This window comes from Alexandromys fortis, unplaced genomic scaffold, assembly GCF_014885135.2.
Source record: "Alexandromys fortis isolate MF-2015 unplaced genomic scaffold, M_Fortis_MF-2015_v1.1 scaffold_161, whole genome shotgun sequence".
In the NCBI taxonomy this organism is placed as follows: Eukaryota; Metazoa; Chordata; class Mammalia; order Rodentia; family Cricetidae; genus Alexandromys; species Alexandromys fortis.
The window spans coordinates 2,042,418-2,056,442 of record NW_026068073.1 but is presented as its reverse complement, the minus strand read 5'-3'; the positions used below and the strand labels follow the sequence as shown (position 1 = coordinate 2,056,442).

The 14,025-nt window shown below is 47.2% G+C and overlaps 1 protein-coding gene across 1 annotated transcript; it reads left to right on the top strand.

Moving 5' to 3' along the window:
• The first annotated feature begins 3,234 nt into the window (after window positions 1-3,234).
• Window positions 3,235-12,136, top strand: LOC126488135 (uncharacterized). Its single transcript, XM_050121348.1, has 5 exons — window positions 3,235-6,208; window positions 6,560-6,828; window positions 8,289-8,435; window positions 10,890-11,021; window positions 11,277-12,136. Exons 1-5 carry the CDS (start codon window positions 5,514-5,516, stop codon window positions 11,342-11,344), a joined length of 1,311 nt encoding a protein of 436 aa, XP_049977305.1. The 5' UTR covers window positions 3,235-5,513; the 3' UTR covers window positions 11,345-12,136.
• The last annotated feature ends 1,889 nt before the right edge of the window (window positions 12,137-14,025 follow it).

Sequence of the window (14,025 nt, the reverse complement as noted above, 5' to 3'; positions counted from 1 at the left end):
CCTCTGCAGCAGTGTTTCATGACAGTGGGAAAGAAAGCTGTTTTGCTCTCCTGTGTACTCCTGTCAATCAGCAGAGAAGCTGAAGGAGTAATAAATGAATGTAGGAATGGACGCAAGAATGAATGAATGCACACATGAACAAATGCATGAGTGGACACATAAACGAACAAACTCAGGAATGGATGAATGTGTAGGGAGAACTCCACAGCTTCAGCTGGCTCTGGAATGTAGGCATGTAGCCTTAATCTGTCCTTTGTCTTCAGCATCTTCTGTTGAACATATATGAATCATGGTCTGAGAATCTTCCAAGTGCTCTAGAGACGGGTACTTTGCATTGGTATGGATCTTGGTTTATTGATACAAATTTAAGGTCAACTTTATTATATATATATATAATATATTATATATATATAATTAAGAAATACAGGTTAAGCTTGTAGTCACGTTAGTTATATTTTCTAGACGTACAGAAATGTATTTCAGATGGATAGGAATTCTTCAAACCTTTCAAAGACTACAGAATATGGCATTTAAAATGTTTTAAGAACTTAGGACTTTTCATGACAGTGAGACACATCTGCTCCTGGCAGCTCCAATAAATTCAAGAGGGAGATGGGCATCGAAGAGGCTCCTTATGGAGTTTGTTAGTCATTTGGGCAAGAAACTGCTCTTGCCTGGACTGCTTGATGGTATGTTGGGTGAATCGGACATGCAGGACCCACAAAGAAATGACTGCTGAACTTGCCTAAAGGTGAGACCATCCTTTGGAGTTCATGAAAGGGTCAGACATTCTGCAGGACACAGAAGAGAGTGACTGACAAACTGCCAGTATAGGCAGAACTGTCTTTGAAATTTCCTGCTTCATGGAAAAGTCTGCAGGATAGTACGAGCCTGTAGGCTAAAGATGGACGCCCCAACGGTACAAAATAACTTTGGGTGACTGTCCAGGCAGCAAGATGTTTCTATCAATTCTAGAGTTTTGGAAGTTGCCTACAATGCACTTCCGGTTTACTTAGGTAATATTACATCCTTCTGTGATCTTTGATGGAGTTGAAGAATTGATGGTTATATAGTTTTCCTTAGTTGTGATAATACCTGTTTGTTGTATGTAATTTTTCTATGTTAAAGTTAAAACCTTTCTTCTTATTATTAAACAGAAAAGGGGAGGTGATATGGGATTCCCCTCTGTATGCTATGAATACCATTGGTTAATAAAAATCTGTCTGAGACAGATACCTGAACTTTACCCGGTAAGCCACAGCCTCGTGGTGATACACAGATTAATAGAAATGGGTTAAATTAATATGTAAGAGCTAGCAGATAAGAAGTTAGAGCTAATAGGCCAGTCTGGGCGGCTGGGAAACAAACAAGCGGCCTCCCACTACACCCAAGGGTACCAAGCCTATGCAAAACTTGGTTGGGAAAAATCCAGCACACTGTGATGATAATTCCTTAATCGAGAATTTGCATTTGGCATTGTCCCTTTGGAAGCTCAGTTAGGATGTTTTGGGGATATGGAGATCAACTTGCTAAAGTTGTAAATTGGAGAATAAAAAAGGCCCCTGGCTAAGGGAGAGCATCTCAGTCCCTCTGCAACTGGAAAGGCGAAAATCATCCTTAGGATGTCCTGTGTCTTTTCCCACGGACCCACGTGAACCCATGCCCGTTCTACAACATGAATGTGTGCATGAATGTGTGCGTGAGCAATGTCAACTGCTGTCTCGTCCTTTATAGCAGAGAACAGTGTGGTTTTCAGAAGAACTTGGGTACAAGAGTCCTAGGACTCAGAGAAGAGCTTGGTGGCTAACTGATCACCAGCTCCTCAGCTGGTCTGGAAGGCTGGCCCAGCCTTCTCAGAATGGATCACACACACATACACCCAGATCAAATGTGATAAATGCCACGCGAGCAGAAACAATCTAGATGTCTAACAGGAGGGGTGGGTCTGCAACATGCAGCAGGTGCAGCAGGGACGCAAAAGTAGGCGACAAAGGCCATGTATTCCTCCTTTTCTAGAAGAGAACCCAGGCTGAACTCTTGATGTTTTAATTTTTTGAGACAGAATTTCCCGCTTTAAGTCTGACTGGCCTGAATTTACTCTGTAGACCAGTCTGACCTGGAACTCACAAAGATCCACCTGCCTCTGCCTCCTAAGTTCTGGAATCAATGGTGAGCACCACTATATCCAGCTGCTAAGATGAACTCTTTTTTTCTTTTCTTTTTTTTCGAGACAGGGTTTCTCTGTAGTTTTTGGTACCTGTCCTGGAACTAGCTCTTGTAGACCAGGCTGGTCTCGAACTCACAGAGATCCGCCTGCCTCTGCCTCCCGAGTGCTGGGATTAAAGGCGTGCTCCACCACCGCCCGGCTCTAAGATGAACTCTTAATGGGGTTGTGGAGGGTGTATGTAGCATTTTCTGGTTGCTCTTCCTTGAGAAGAATTTCACATAAGCCAGACTGGGCTAACCACGATACGTACCTTAGGATATCTTATACTTCTGATCTGTTTCCACCTCCCCAGGGCAGGGATGACAGCAGTGCCTGGTTTGTGCCAGGCGGGGTGGGACCAGGGCTTTATGCTAAGTGAATACTCTACTGAGCTACAGGCCCAGCCTTGGCTTTGTGGTTTTGGCCTGAGAGTTTGTTGTGTGTTTGTTTGCTTGTTTCTGTAGATAGGAAGGGAACTTAAGTGCCACAATCTAAGGGAGTCAGTTCTCTCTTTCTAGCATAAGGGTTTAAATCCTCAAACAAACTCAGGTCCTCAGAGTTGGCACCAAGTGCCTTTACCTGCTGAGCCATCTTACTGACCTGGATTTTGCTTTGTTTTATTTTGTTTTTGCTGTTTGTTTGTTTTTAGATAGGATTTCAATATTCACCTAGAACTCACTATGTAGACCAGACTGATGTTCACATCCTGGGGATCCTCCTGCATATTTAATCCTGATGGTAAAGGACTGTGCCAGTTAGTCCAGCAAGTGCTTCAGATTTAAACCACCATTGTTTCGTTTCGAAATTTGGTTCCAGTAGCCCCCCCCACAAAAAAATCTTGCTGGGTGGTGGTGGCACATACCTTTAATCCCAGCACTTGGGAGGCAGAGGTAGGTGAATCTCTGTGAGTTAAAGGCCATCCTGCTCTACAGAGCAAGTTCCAGAACAGGCCCAAAGCTACAGAAAAACCCTATCTTGAAAAAAAAAATCTCAACAATGAATATACCATATTTCATGCCATTTTAGAATGCAGCTTTCTCTTAGATTTTGGTGTGAAGACAGAATTCACTGTGTGGATCAAGCTGGCCTTGAACTCAAAGTGATCTGCCTGCCTCTGCCTAGCGCCAGTATTACCAAACCTGGCTCAAAGTTGCTCAAAGCTAACCCCTCAGAACTGGAAAGCTTAGTATAGTCAGACATGTCTCAAAATTCACCTCTGACCTTTAAAAATAAAAAATTAACATCTAGGGGCTGGAGAGATGGCTCAGTGGTTAAGAGCATTGCCTGCTCTTCCAAAGGTCCTGAGTTCAATTCCCAGCAACCACATGGTGGCTCACAACCATTTGTAATGGGGTCTGGTGCCCTCTTCTGGCCAGTAGGCATACACACTGACAGAATATTGTATACACAATAAATAAATAAATAAATGAATAAATAAAATTAACATTTACTAAGGCCAGGCATAGTGGTGCACACCTTTAATCCCAATACTCAGGAAGCAGAGGCAGGCAGATTTCTGTGAATTCAAAGCCAGCCTGGTCTGCAGAGTGAGTTCCAGGCCAGCCAGGGCTGTGTAGAGAGACTCTGTCTCAAGACAAGCGAACAGAAGAATAGCACCTGGATTCTCAATACTACATAGTTACTGAAATGTGATCAAGTTAGGCATGGTGGCACCATGATAGCAGGATAATAAACAAACAGATGAGGGGCCAACAAGGTAGGGCTCAACAGGTGGAAGCTTATCCCAGCAAGGCTATGACCTGAGCCCAGTCCCTACCATCCACATGGTAGAAGGAGAAAATTGACTCTTAGAAGTTGCCCTCTGCCTTCCACACACTCCCCGTGGTTCTCACACACACACAAATAAACAGATAGATGTGGAGCTGGAGACTTGGCTCGGCAGTTAAGAGCACTTACTGCTCTTGCAATGGACACGAGTTCACCTCTCAGCACCCACAACTGGAGGCTCACAACTGCCAATCAGTCCAGCCCCACAGAGTCTGGCACTCTCTTCTGGCCTCTACAGGCACTGCATGCACATGGCACACATAGAAACACACAGGCATTTATGTATACTCATAAGAAAATATAAATGGGGTCTGGAGAGATGGCTCAGCGGTTAAGAGGACTGACTGCTCTTCTAAATGACCCGGGTTCAATTCCCAGCACCCACATGGCAGCTTACAGCTGTCTATAACTCCAGTTCATACAGACATACATACAAGCAAAACAACAATGTACATAAATAAATAAATTTTAGAGAAAGAAAATATAAATACATCTCGAAACAAACAGATGTAAAAATAAAATCTAATAATATGGGTGCTTATATAATAAACATATAAAAATTTGTAAGTAGTTTTTCCTCTAAAGTTCATCAAAAGAAAGTAAGGGGAAAGAGCAGAATATTTTCTGTTGTTGTTTCTGTTGTTATGATTTTGAGATAGCCTCTGACTCAGTAGCCCAGGATATCAAACTCAATGCAATCCTCCTGACTCTGATTTCTGAAACTGCAGCTGTGCACTGTCATACCCACCTGGGGGAAGAGGATTTCAAAAGTCCCTCTCCCTGGGTAGGATGCCTGCCTGCCTGTCTGTCTGCCTACCTTAGTCCTTACTAAGCTGTGGCTGGGTCTTCCTGCCCCCAGATCTGAAATCTTCAGGAGCAACGAGCAGACTATGTTTTTGTGAGGTTTCAGAGGAAGATGAAGAGCAAGAGAAACAGATAGGAAAGAAAAGGGAACAAGTGAAACACAAAGGCAGAGAAGGGAAGAAAAGAGAGGAACTGGCTCAGAGCAAGCTCGGGAATTGAGGGAAAGACGCAAGTATGTGGAAGGAATTATAAGCTCAGATCTTCTAGAAACTAGAACTCATCTTAGACATGCTGCTGACCCAGCTCTGACTCTCAGTCCTGCCTAGCCCTGATCCTAGCCAGACCTAGCCCAGACCTTCACTAACCCAGCATCACCCTGTCCTACTCAGTCCAGACTCCATCCAGTCTCACTGACCCAGCCCTAACACCCAGGTCACTTACGAAGGTCTACGGTGGAGTCTGAGGCCATGGCCAACCGCAGCCTCTTGGAACCCCTCCAACTGTCATAGAACTCACCCCGCTCCCAGCTGCTGCCTAGCCCAAATCCCTGAATGCTGTCTGGGAACAAAGAGACAGATAGCAGGAACCACAGACAAAGGGGCAGGTAACTTTAGAGTCAGACCTACAGATATCCAGGATGCCATGGGAGTGCCTGGAAGCAGAGGCTGGTGCAAATTGAGTACATTCAGGGACTGATCCCATACTGCTTCCCCACATGGACCAGAACTCCTCTGGCCCCCAGAGCAAGGGGACAGTAGCTCCCGACAGCACACAAAATGAAACCCAAGACTCTCTGAAAATGACCTTCAGCCTCCCAGATGCCACCCAAGGTCATCAGGTCAACATACCCACACCTGTGTCCATCATCCACACTCGAGGACTCAACATCCAGGAACCATCAACATCCACACCTATGACCCGAAGGGTGAGCATCCAGGAACCGCCAGCATCCGTCTTTCTTCCTCGGAAGCTCAGTGTCCAGCCTTCCCCTCGAAGGTTCAGCACTCAAGAGACCCATTCTCAGGGTTTCCAGTCTAATACACAAGACATACAATCTGTTGCCTACAATCGCTGGCTTAGTTCCAAAGAGGGCTCTGCCCTTTACCATAATCGCCGACTTGACATCCTAAGTTCACATACTCTGTGCAATGTCAAGTCAGAAATCCACAACTTACAAACTGACAGCTACCTCTCCTTGACACACAACCTCAAAAGAGAAGCCAGGCCCATTGTGGACATCCCCCCATCTATAACACACAGTCCAGAGGCCAGCATCAGGAGCTTTGATTCCTTTGTCTGGGACTCCAAGGACGAATCGGGAGGGTTGCCACACTACTCTCTGTCCAGTCAGAGTACTCTCGGCAGTTCCTTCAAATTGTCAAGCAATTCTACTGCATTGGGCTCCAGCAGGTGAGTGAGCAGAGGAGGGGTGCAGAGGGGGTCACATTCAAGTCTGCACTTGTATAACTGCATTTGAAACTGAAGGTGTAGCAGGTGTTAGAGGGGTACCTCAGTGAAACCTAAGGGATTTGAACCGATACAAGGCAGATGAGATATGGTGTTTTGTTTTGTTGGAATAGGGTCTCTCTAGTAGACCAAGCTGACCTTGAACTCAGATCCTCTTGTCTCTGTCCTCTGTGCTGAGAATAAAGGCATGTGCCACCATACCTGGCTCTCAGATGGATTTGAAGAATGATTGTGGGGTGGTTGGGCAGTGTGGATGGACTTTCCTGCTGATGCTGGTCACATGATTTGTCACAGAAAGCAGAGCAAACGCTGGTCACTGGTGCCCATCAGCTGGAAACTGTTGCTCGAAGCCAAGAAGATCACCCGGTACCTTAGCCTGGTCCTGACTGTGGCCGGTATGCTGATGCTCAACCTCATCGCCTTGTGGCAGCCCTGGATCCACTTCCAAGTGCCTCTGTCGCCCACAGGGAGCACCAATAGTTCCAAGAGCATCCCCATCGACACCATCTTCTTCATGCGCTGCCCTGACATCTCCTGCATGAATGAATATGATAAGAATGCTTGTAAGGTTGGCCCTGTCCTCACCCCTCCCGAGATTCAGGTCTTCTCTTTGTCCCAGAGAACTTCAAGGAACAATTTCTCCCCTCCTTAGGTACTTGCTGATGCCCATACAACTTCTTCATGCCCAAGAACCTGATGTCATTGACTAAGAAGTAGATCCTACATGCCAGACCGAATGCATCCAGTTCCCACTTTTTAGAGTTCAGTGTTGGTTTGTGTGTACATGTGTAAGCGTGCAGGTGCAAGTGTGCCTGTGAGCGTGTGTGTGAAGGCCAGAAGATGACTTCCAGGGACCATCTTAGTAAGGGTTTTCAATTACTGTGATAAAACACTATGACCAAAAGCTATCCCGACCTGTGGGATGCGAATGGTGGTCCCTGATAAACCTAGGGGAGAGAGGGGAGAGGAATGGAGGGTACAAGAGATGCAAGAAATGACGGCAAGACAGTATTTCTGATCAAACTGCCATTTATTACATCCTCAGAAGCTGTTATATAGCAAATGGGCAAGGAGGAGGGGAGGTGTGTCAGGTCTGTTGGACTTCAGGCCTAGAGACATCCCCAGCTGATAAGTGAGCATTTGTGATTGTTGACTGTAATGTTTTTCTAAAAGTCTGGTGCCTGCAGGTCTCACTAGGCTAATGTCCTAGGTCCGGTCGGGAACTTGCCTGCAAAGGTGAATATCTTACTTGTGAACTTAAGATGGCTGTAAGCAAAATATAGATCTCAAAATACAGGTCTTTGCTTACGGCAAAAAGCAACTTGGAAGAGTTTATCTCACCTTCACTGAAGCAGCATCGGTTGCAGCAAAGCAAAGCATTAGTTTTCTTGGTCCTTAATTCAATCCTGGGTAACTCCAGTTCCAAGTGATCTAATGCTCTCCTTTGGCCTCAAGGAGAGAGAGAGAGAGAGAGAGAGAGAGAGAGAGAGAGAGAGAGAGAGAGAGAGAGAGAGAATATATGTGTGTCTGTCTGTCTATCTGTCTGCTGGTTGGTCATCTGTGTCTGCATGTGTCAATGTGTGTGTGAGAGTCTTTGTGTGCATGTATGCATGTGCACACAGATGTGGAGCCAGAGGTTCATGTCAGGCACTTCCTCAATTACTTTGCACATTAATTTTTTTTTAAGATTTATTTACTGGAGACAGGTTCTCACTGTGTAAACCAGGCTAGCATCAAATTCACAGAGATCTGCCTTCTTCTGCTTCCCAAGAGCTGGGATTAAAGGCATGCCCCACCATGACCACCTATTTTAAATTTTTATGTATGTGTCTGTGGGCATGTGTACATTAGTGCGGGTGCTCACAGAAGCCAGAAGATGTCATCATATTCCCTGAAACTAAAGTTACAGGTAGCTGTAAGCCACCTAGCTTGAACTCGGGTTCTCCAGAAGAGCAGTGAGCACACTTAACTGCTAAGTCATCTCCTCAGCACAAGCTTGGTGTTCTTGTTTCTCTTTTCCCAGACCTGCTGGACCTGGCCTGGGCCTGCCTTCTCATCTCCGGTATCATGAGCTTCTGTGTCTGCATGGGTCTCATCAGCACCATATTCTTCCCCAGCACCAACATGCCCTGGATGGACTTCTCGCTCTTCATCTGCAGCCTCATGACAGGCATGTTACTACGAGGCTTCCCACGAATGCCCACCATGAAGGACAGCCACATTACTCTAGACTCAGCCCATCCCGTCCTCATCTCCACCCTCAGGCCTAGCCCTACCGTCTTACAAATTCCCAGTCACCATGTTGTATCCAGGCCTGAAACCAGCCTCATCTCTAACTCCCATTTCAAAGCCAGCAAATATAAATGCCCAGACCTCCTCCCTGACACCAGTTCTATCTCCACCTCATCCTGAATCCATCTTTTCGCAAACCACACTATCGTCAGCCTCTTCACAAATCTCAACACCCAACTTGGCCACAAGCCTTATTACCCTCCATGACTGTCTCAAGGTCAGCCCAGCCACGTCCATTTAGTAAGTTCGACCTCACCTTGAGTCCCAACCCCTCTCTACCTTCACCTCCTTCTCAGTCCGCACTCTAACCTACCAGCCGTGAACGTCCCGTGAAACTCAGGCCAGACGATTCCCAGCTCCATCACCTTCTTCCACCCCACCCAAGGACATCGCCCACCCAGTCTCATCTAGCACAGCCTGGACTCCACCTTGACATGCAGCTCCGCAGCTCCGTGTTCGGTTCTGCCCGCCTTCCCAACAGCATTTCCTTCAAACTACTTTATCTCTCCGAGTCATACTTCTCTCATATCTTGAGTGGGGATACATTTTTCTTTTTCTTTTTTTAAACTGGGTCTCAAGTAGCTGAGGCTGACCTTGATTGACAGATGTACGTGAACTCTCCTGTCCCTACCTCCCTGCGCTGGGACAACAGGTGTGTGCTGGCACACCAAGTTTATGTGGCTCTGGAGATGGAACCCGGGGCTTTGTGCATGCTAGGTGAGCACTCTACCAACTGAGACCCATCTCAGCCCACTGAGGATAAAACTTTCTGTCATGTGATGACGTAGTGAGTATTCAATTAGAAAACGTTAACTCCGTTATCTTTGTCACCGCACTGAGTCCCAAGCTTGGTGTGTCTGATCTTACGAGCTGGGCAAGTGTCCCTTTCCTCCCTCACCCCTCACTGCCCCTGGTCAAGGTCATATAAATAACTAGGGCCCATCTGAGGCACATGGGTTAGTGACACATCTAAGTCTCCAGGCACATGCAAACGGGGTGCTCTCCGTGGTCTCCTTTCCAGGTCTGACATGTCGGCATGCAGGAGGCCGAGAGGTGAGGATGGTGAGAGAGACAGAGGGTTAGCACTGGAAGCTAGCTTGTTCACCCTTCCCAAATGCTTCAAAACTGACATGCTGGTTGGAACATCTGTTTCCACACATGTACCCAGGTTGAGGGTATTTCAATTTGGCGACAACTGATGGCTGTCCACAACTTCCAGTCACGTCACAAAACATTTTTGGAGAGGAAAAGCACTGCTGAGAACAGAGAACTTGCAACTCCTGCCTGCTGGTCGCTAGCAGGTGTCTGCTTTGTGGGGTAGCATTGCTAGATCATCAATGTGTCTGTTTCTAGCTGGGCTGCCCAGGAATCCCAGCTACCTACCTGCTTCAGCCTCTCCCTTGCTGGGGTGAAGGCATCACACCTCCAATGGTCTAAATATAACTGTTGAGACTGGACAGATAGCTGGTTAAGAGCACACAGTGTTCTTGCAGAAGACCAGAGTGCTGTTCCCAGAACCCACGTGGCAGATCACAACCACCTGTAATACCCCCTCTGGGAGGAGCTGATGTCCTCTTCTGGTCCCTGAGGGCACTGCATTCAGTTGTGAACAACCCTCTCCCCACAAACATACCTATAATTAAGAAAGAAAATAAATCTTAAATGCAATTGTTTCAATATAAGCCACAGTAGGTAGAGAACACCTCATTTTAAAACAAGGCATTTCAGTCAGATAATCCTTTTCCGTCCTTTAACTAAATATAGGGCACTTCTTACATTATTTTCAATAACACACAAAAAAAATGCCCCAGTTCTGTTAAATCTGAAAAAGTGTTTTTTCTTCCTTTTCACAAAGTATCTTCATTTCCTGTCAATTCATATTACCCAAAATGGTCGAATTCTCTCTCTGTGGCCCCAGAATCCCAACACTAAGGAGCCAGTAGTCATGAGAATCATCCCAGTCCTCGAGATTTTTCATGGGTCAGGATATAACCGATAACCACCCACCTTCACAATGGCCCTCACAGATGGGTCGGCAGTTATGCCCACTGCACAGATGAGAATACTGAGGCTCAGGTCCATTAGAGGCTGCTCTAAGGGAAGGAGCAGAGGCAGAGGCAAACGGAGGGCTGGAGGTGTAGCTCAGCTGGTAGAGCACTTGCCTACAGTGCACGAAGTTCCGACACACATCTGAGACAGGAAGAGGTCTAGGTCACCTTCAGCTGCACGGGGAGTTTAAAGAAACCAGCACCATAGTGAGAGAGCCACAGCCAAGTGACTGTGGGCTCAGGCCCACAGGGGGCTCACATGTGGTCCTGTCTATGCCACACAGGGGTCAGCATCATTCTGGGGGTCCTGTTCTACCTGATGCAAGCCCGAAAGTTCTTACAGGAAGGCATGACCTACATGCTGGGGAGAAGCTTCTACCTGGCCTGGATCAATGTCTTCTTCTTCTTTATGATTGGTCTGACTGGCGTGGGGGTGGCCTCAGTGGTGTGGATGATGGGCATGGTTAGGAGTGGGGCTCAGGTTGCACACAGGGCCAGGAAGGGTGGGAGCCAGGGCTGGGCATTCCTGTAGGCTTGGGGTGGGGTAGGGACAGCATGAGGGTGGAGTTGACCGTGGGATTTGGGATGGGGCAGCGGCTGAGGTAGGACTGTGTCGGGTACAGTGAGGGCTAGCCCACTGACCTCTGTGTCTTCTCTGCCCTCTTTCTCAGGTCTCTTCTCCTATCTGAACTACATGAGCTTCTGGTCCATCCTGGCAGTCCAGGCCATATGGTCTTAGGACAGGACACTGAAAGGATATCAATGATTTACTCTCACGGCTGCCAGCTGCCTGACAAGCTGGCCTCCGTCCCTATACTCATGAGTTATGTAACTTCTCGCTCCCCTCAACCCAGAGTAACTTATATTTTAAAGAAAAATACTTTCTGCCCAGAATATTTCATTACTTGACTGTGTGTGCTGAAGTGCAACTGTCATATTTCTCCGCCCCTACCTTATCCATTATGGGCTACTCTTAAGTAGAGGGACAGAAAAGGGACTCTGGTAAACTATCAAAGGCCAGCAAAAAGACTGGGGTGAGGGTCCTGGGCATACACACGGTGCTTTTTTGTTTGTTTTTTCAAGACAGGGTTTCTCTGTGTATCGCTGGTTGTCCTGGAACTCACTCTATAGACCAGTCTGGCCTAGAACGCGCAGAGATCTACCTGTCTCTTCCTCCCAAGTGCTGGGATTAAGGGAATGCACCACCGCCAGATCTCTGTGAGTTCCAGGCCAGCCTGGTCTACAGAGCAAGTTCCAGGGCAGGCTCCAAAGCTACAGAGCAACCCTGTCTGGTGTGTGTGTGTGGTGGGGGGAGGTGTGCACCACCACACAGTGCTTAATGTTTATTTGCTTACCCCACGTCTTAACTTCAACCTTTAGTTCTTTTGATTTCTGTTGTGGTTTTGTTTTTGAGACAGGATCTTACTATGTTGACCAGGCTGGCCTGGAACTCATAGAGATAGGCCTGCCTCTGCCACCTGAACGCTGGGATTAAAGGTGTGCCTCCCTGTTGCATAGCTCCAACTTGTAGTTTTACAATTAACAGCTCACCTTTTCCGAGAAAACCCCAGTCAAGGCCTCAGCTCACGTCCCTCCCCTCCCCTACTCTTCCCCCCAGTGTCCTCAACTTCTCAGGGGTGGAGCCAAAAGTCATCTGCTGAACAAGGAAGGGTTGATATCGAGTAAAAAACCCACCACCTGCCTCCTGTAGAGGAGAACGAGGCTCCCCTTTCTTATTCTCATAGGTCTAGACACTTACTAGGTCACTTACTAGCTCTGACTCACAGCAAGGTTGACTTGGGACTCGGTTTCCTTGTATGTAGAGTAGAGGCAACAATCTACCACACAGGCCCAACCTTCAGACATCACCACAGGATATTATCTACAAAGTTCACATCCAAGAACTGCACAAGCAAAGGGTTGGAGAGATGGCTTAGTAGTTAAGTGTTTGCTTGCTTTCCCAGAAGTTCAGTTACCAGCATCCATGTTGGGTAGCTCACAACAGCCTGTAACTCCAGTTCTAGGGGAATCTGTTGCCTCTTTTGGCCTCTGCAGGTACTGAACCCATATATACACATATACTCCCCCAACATATGGACATACACACACAAAAAAATAAAAATGTTTAAAAAAAGAACTGCACAATTGAGTTATCAAAAGTGACAAAGAGCTGGACAGATGACTAAGCTGTGAAGAGCACGTGCTTTTGCAGAGGACCAGGACTTGATTCCCACAACTCGCGTGGCAGCTCACAACCACCCTTAACTCCAGTGTCAAGACTCTTCTGACCTCTGAGGGCACTAGGCACACTTGTGTTACACAGACACACATACAAATATAAAATAAATACATTTTAGTTTCAAAATAATGTAGACACTTCCTCATGTATTCCAGGCTGGTTTGAATTCAGAACCTAAGTTCTGAATCTCAGGCTGGCATTACAGGTGGGCACAATCATGCCTGGTTTACATACTGCTGGGGTAGAAACCAACACTTCTTACAAAGCTGAGCAGGCACTCTACCATCTGAGCCACATCCCCAGCAAAGGTGCCCATTTTTAAATAAAGACGAGCTGCAACTACATGTCTTACACTAGATCTACAAAAGTGGTCAAATAAACACAGTCCAATCCTGTGCAGAGGAACGCAAAATATGTGCCCACGAGGAAACAGATGGGAGGAGAGGGGATCCGTGCTATGAGGAAAAAGAAAGGTCTTATTTTTCTGTTGCTATGATAAAACACCCTGATAAAAGCAACGTAATGGAAGGGTTCACAGTTAAAGTACAGTCCATCACATGGTGTAGGGGTGGGCCAAGGAGGCAGGCAGGAGCTTGAGGAGGCTGCTGGTCAGGAAGCAGAGGGATGCGAACACTTGTGCACAGCGCTCTCCATTTATACAGCCCATGGTCCCCCATCAATTAACCTAACCAAGATAATCCGCGCACAGGCAGATTATCTGGAGTTGAGGCAATTTGAGAATTCCTTGCTAAGACGACAGATGAGCAACGGTGATTGGGGAAGGAGTGTAATGAGTCTTTCTATATCCCGCCATTCAGCTCCCAAATAATGACAAAGAAACATTATTAATTAGAAAAGCTTGGCCTGTCCTGCCACTTGGCATCACCTCTCTCACATTTTGCACCTCCCAGGACTCAGCCCTCCTCCCTCAGACCCAGCAGCCCAGTCCCAGCCACGTTGTTTCAGGCAGAGAACGCCCGCCACTTCGCCCTAGCGTCCCGGTTTCCCGCCCATCACAGAGCACAGACGCCAACGCCTCTAACTGCTTCACGCCCGTGCTTCCCTACAAAGCCGTCAGCCTGTGCCTGGTCCCGCCTCCCGCCCTGCGGCGGCGACCTCTGCTGGGCGGCCCTTTCCCCCGCCCTCCGCCGCGCTGGCGAGCCCACAGCTTCCGCGCCTGG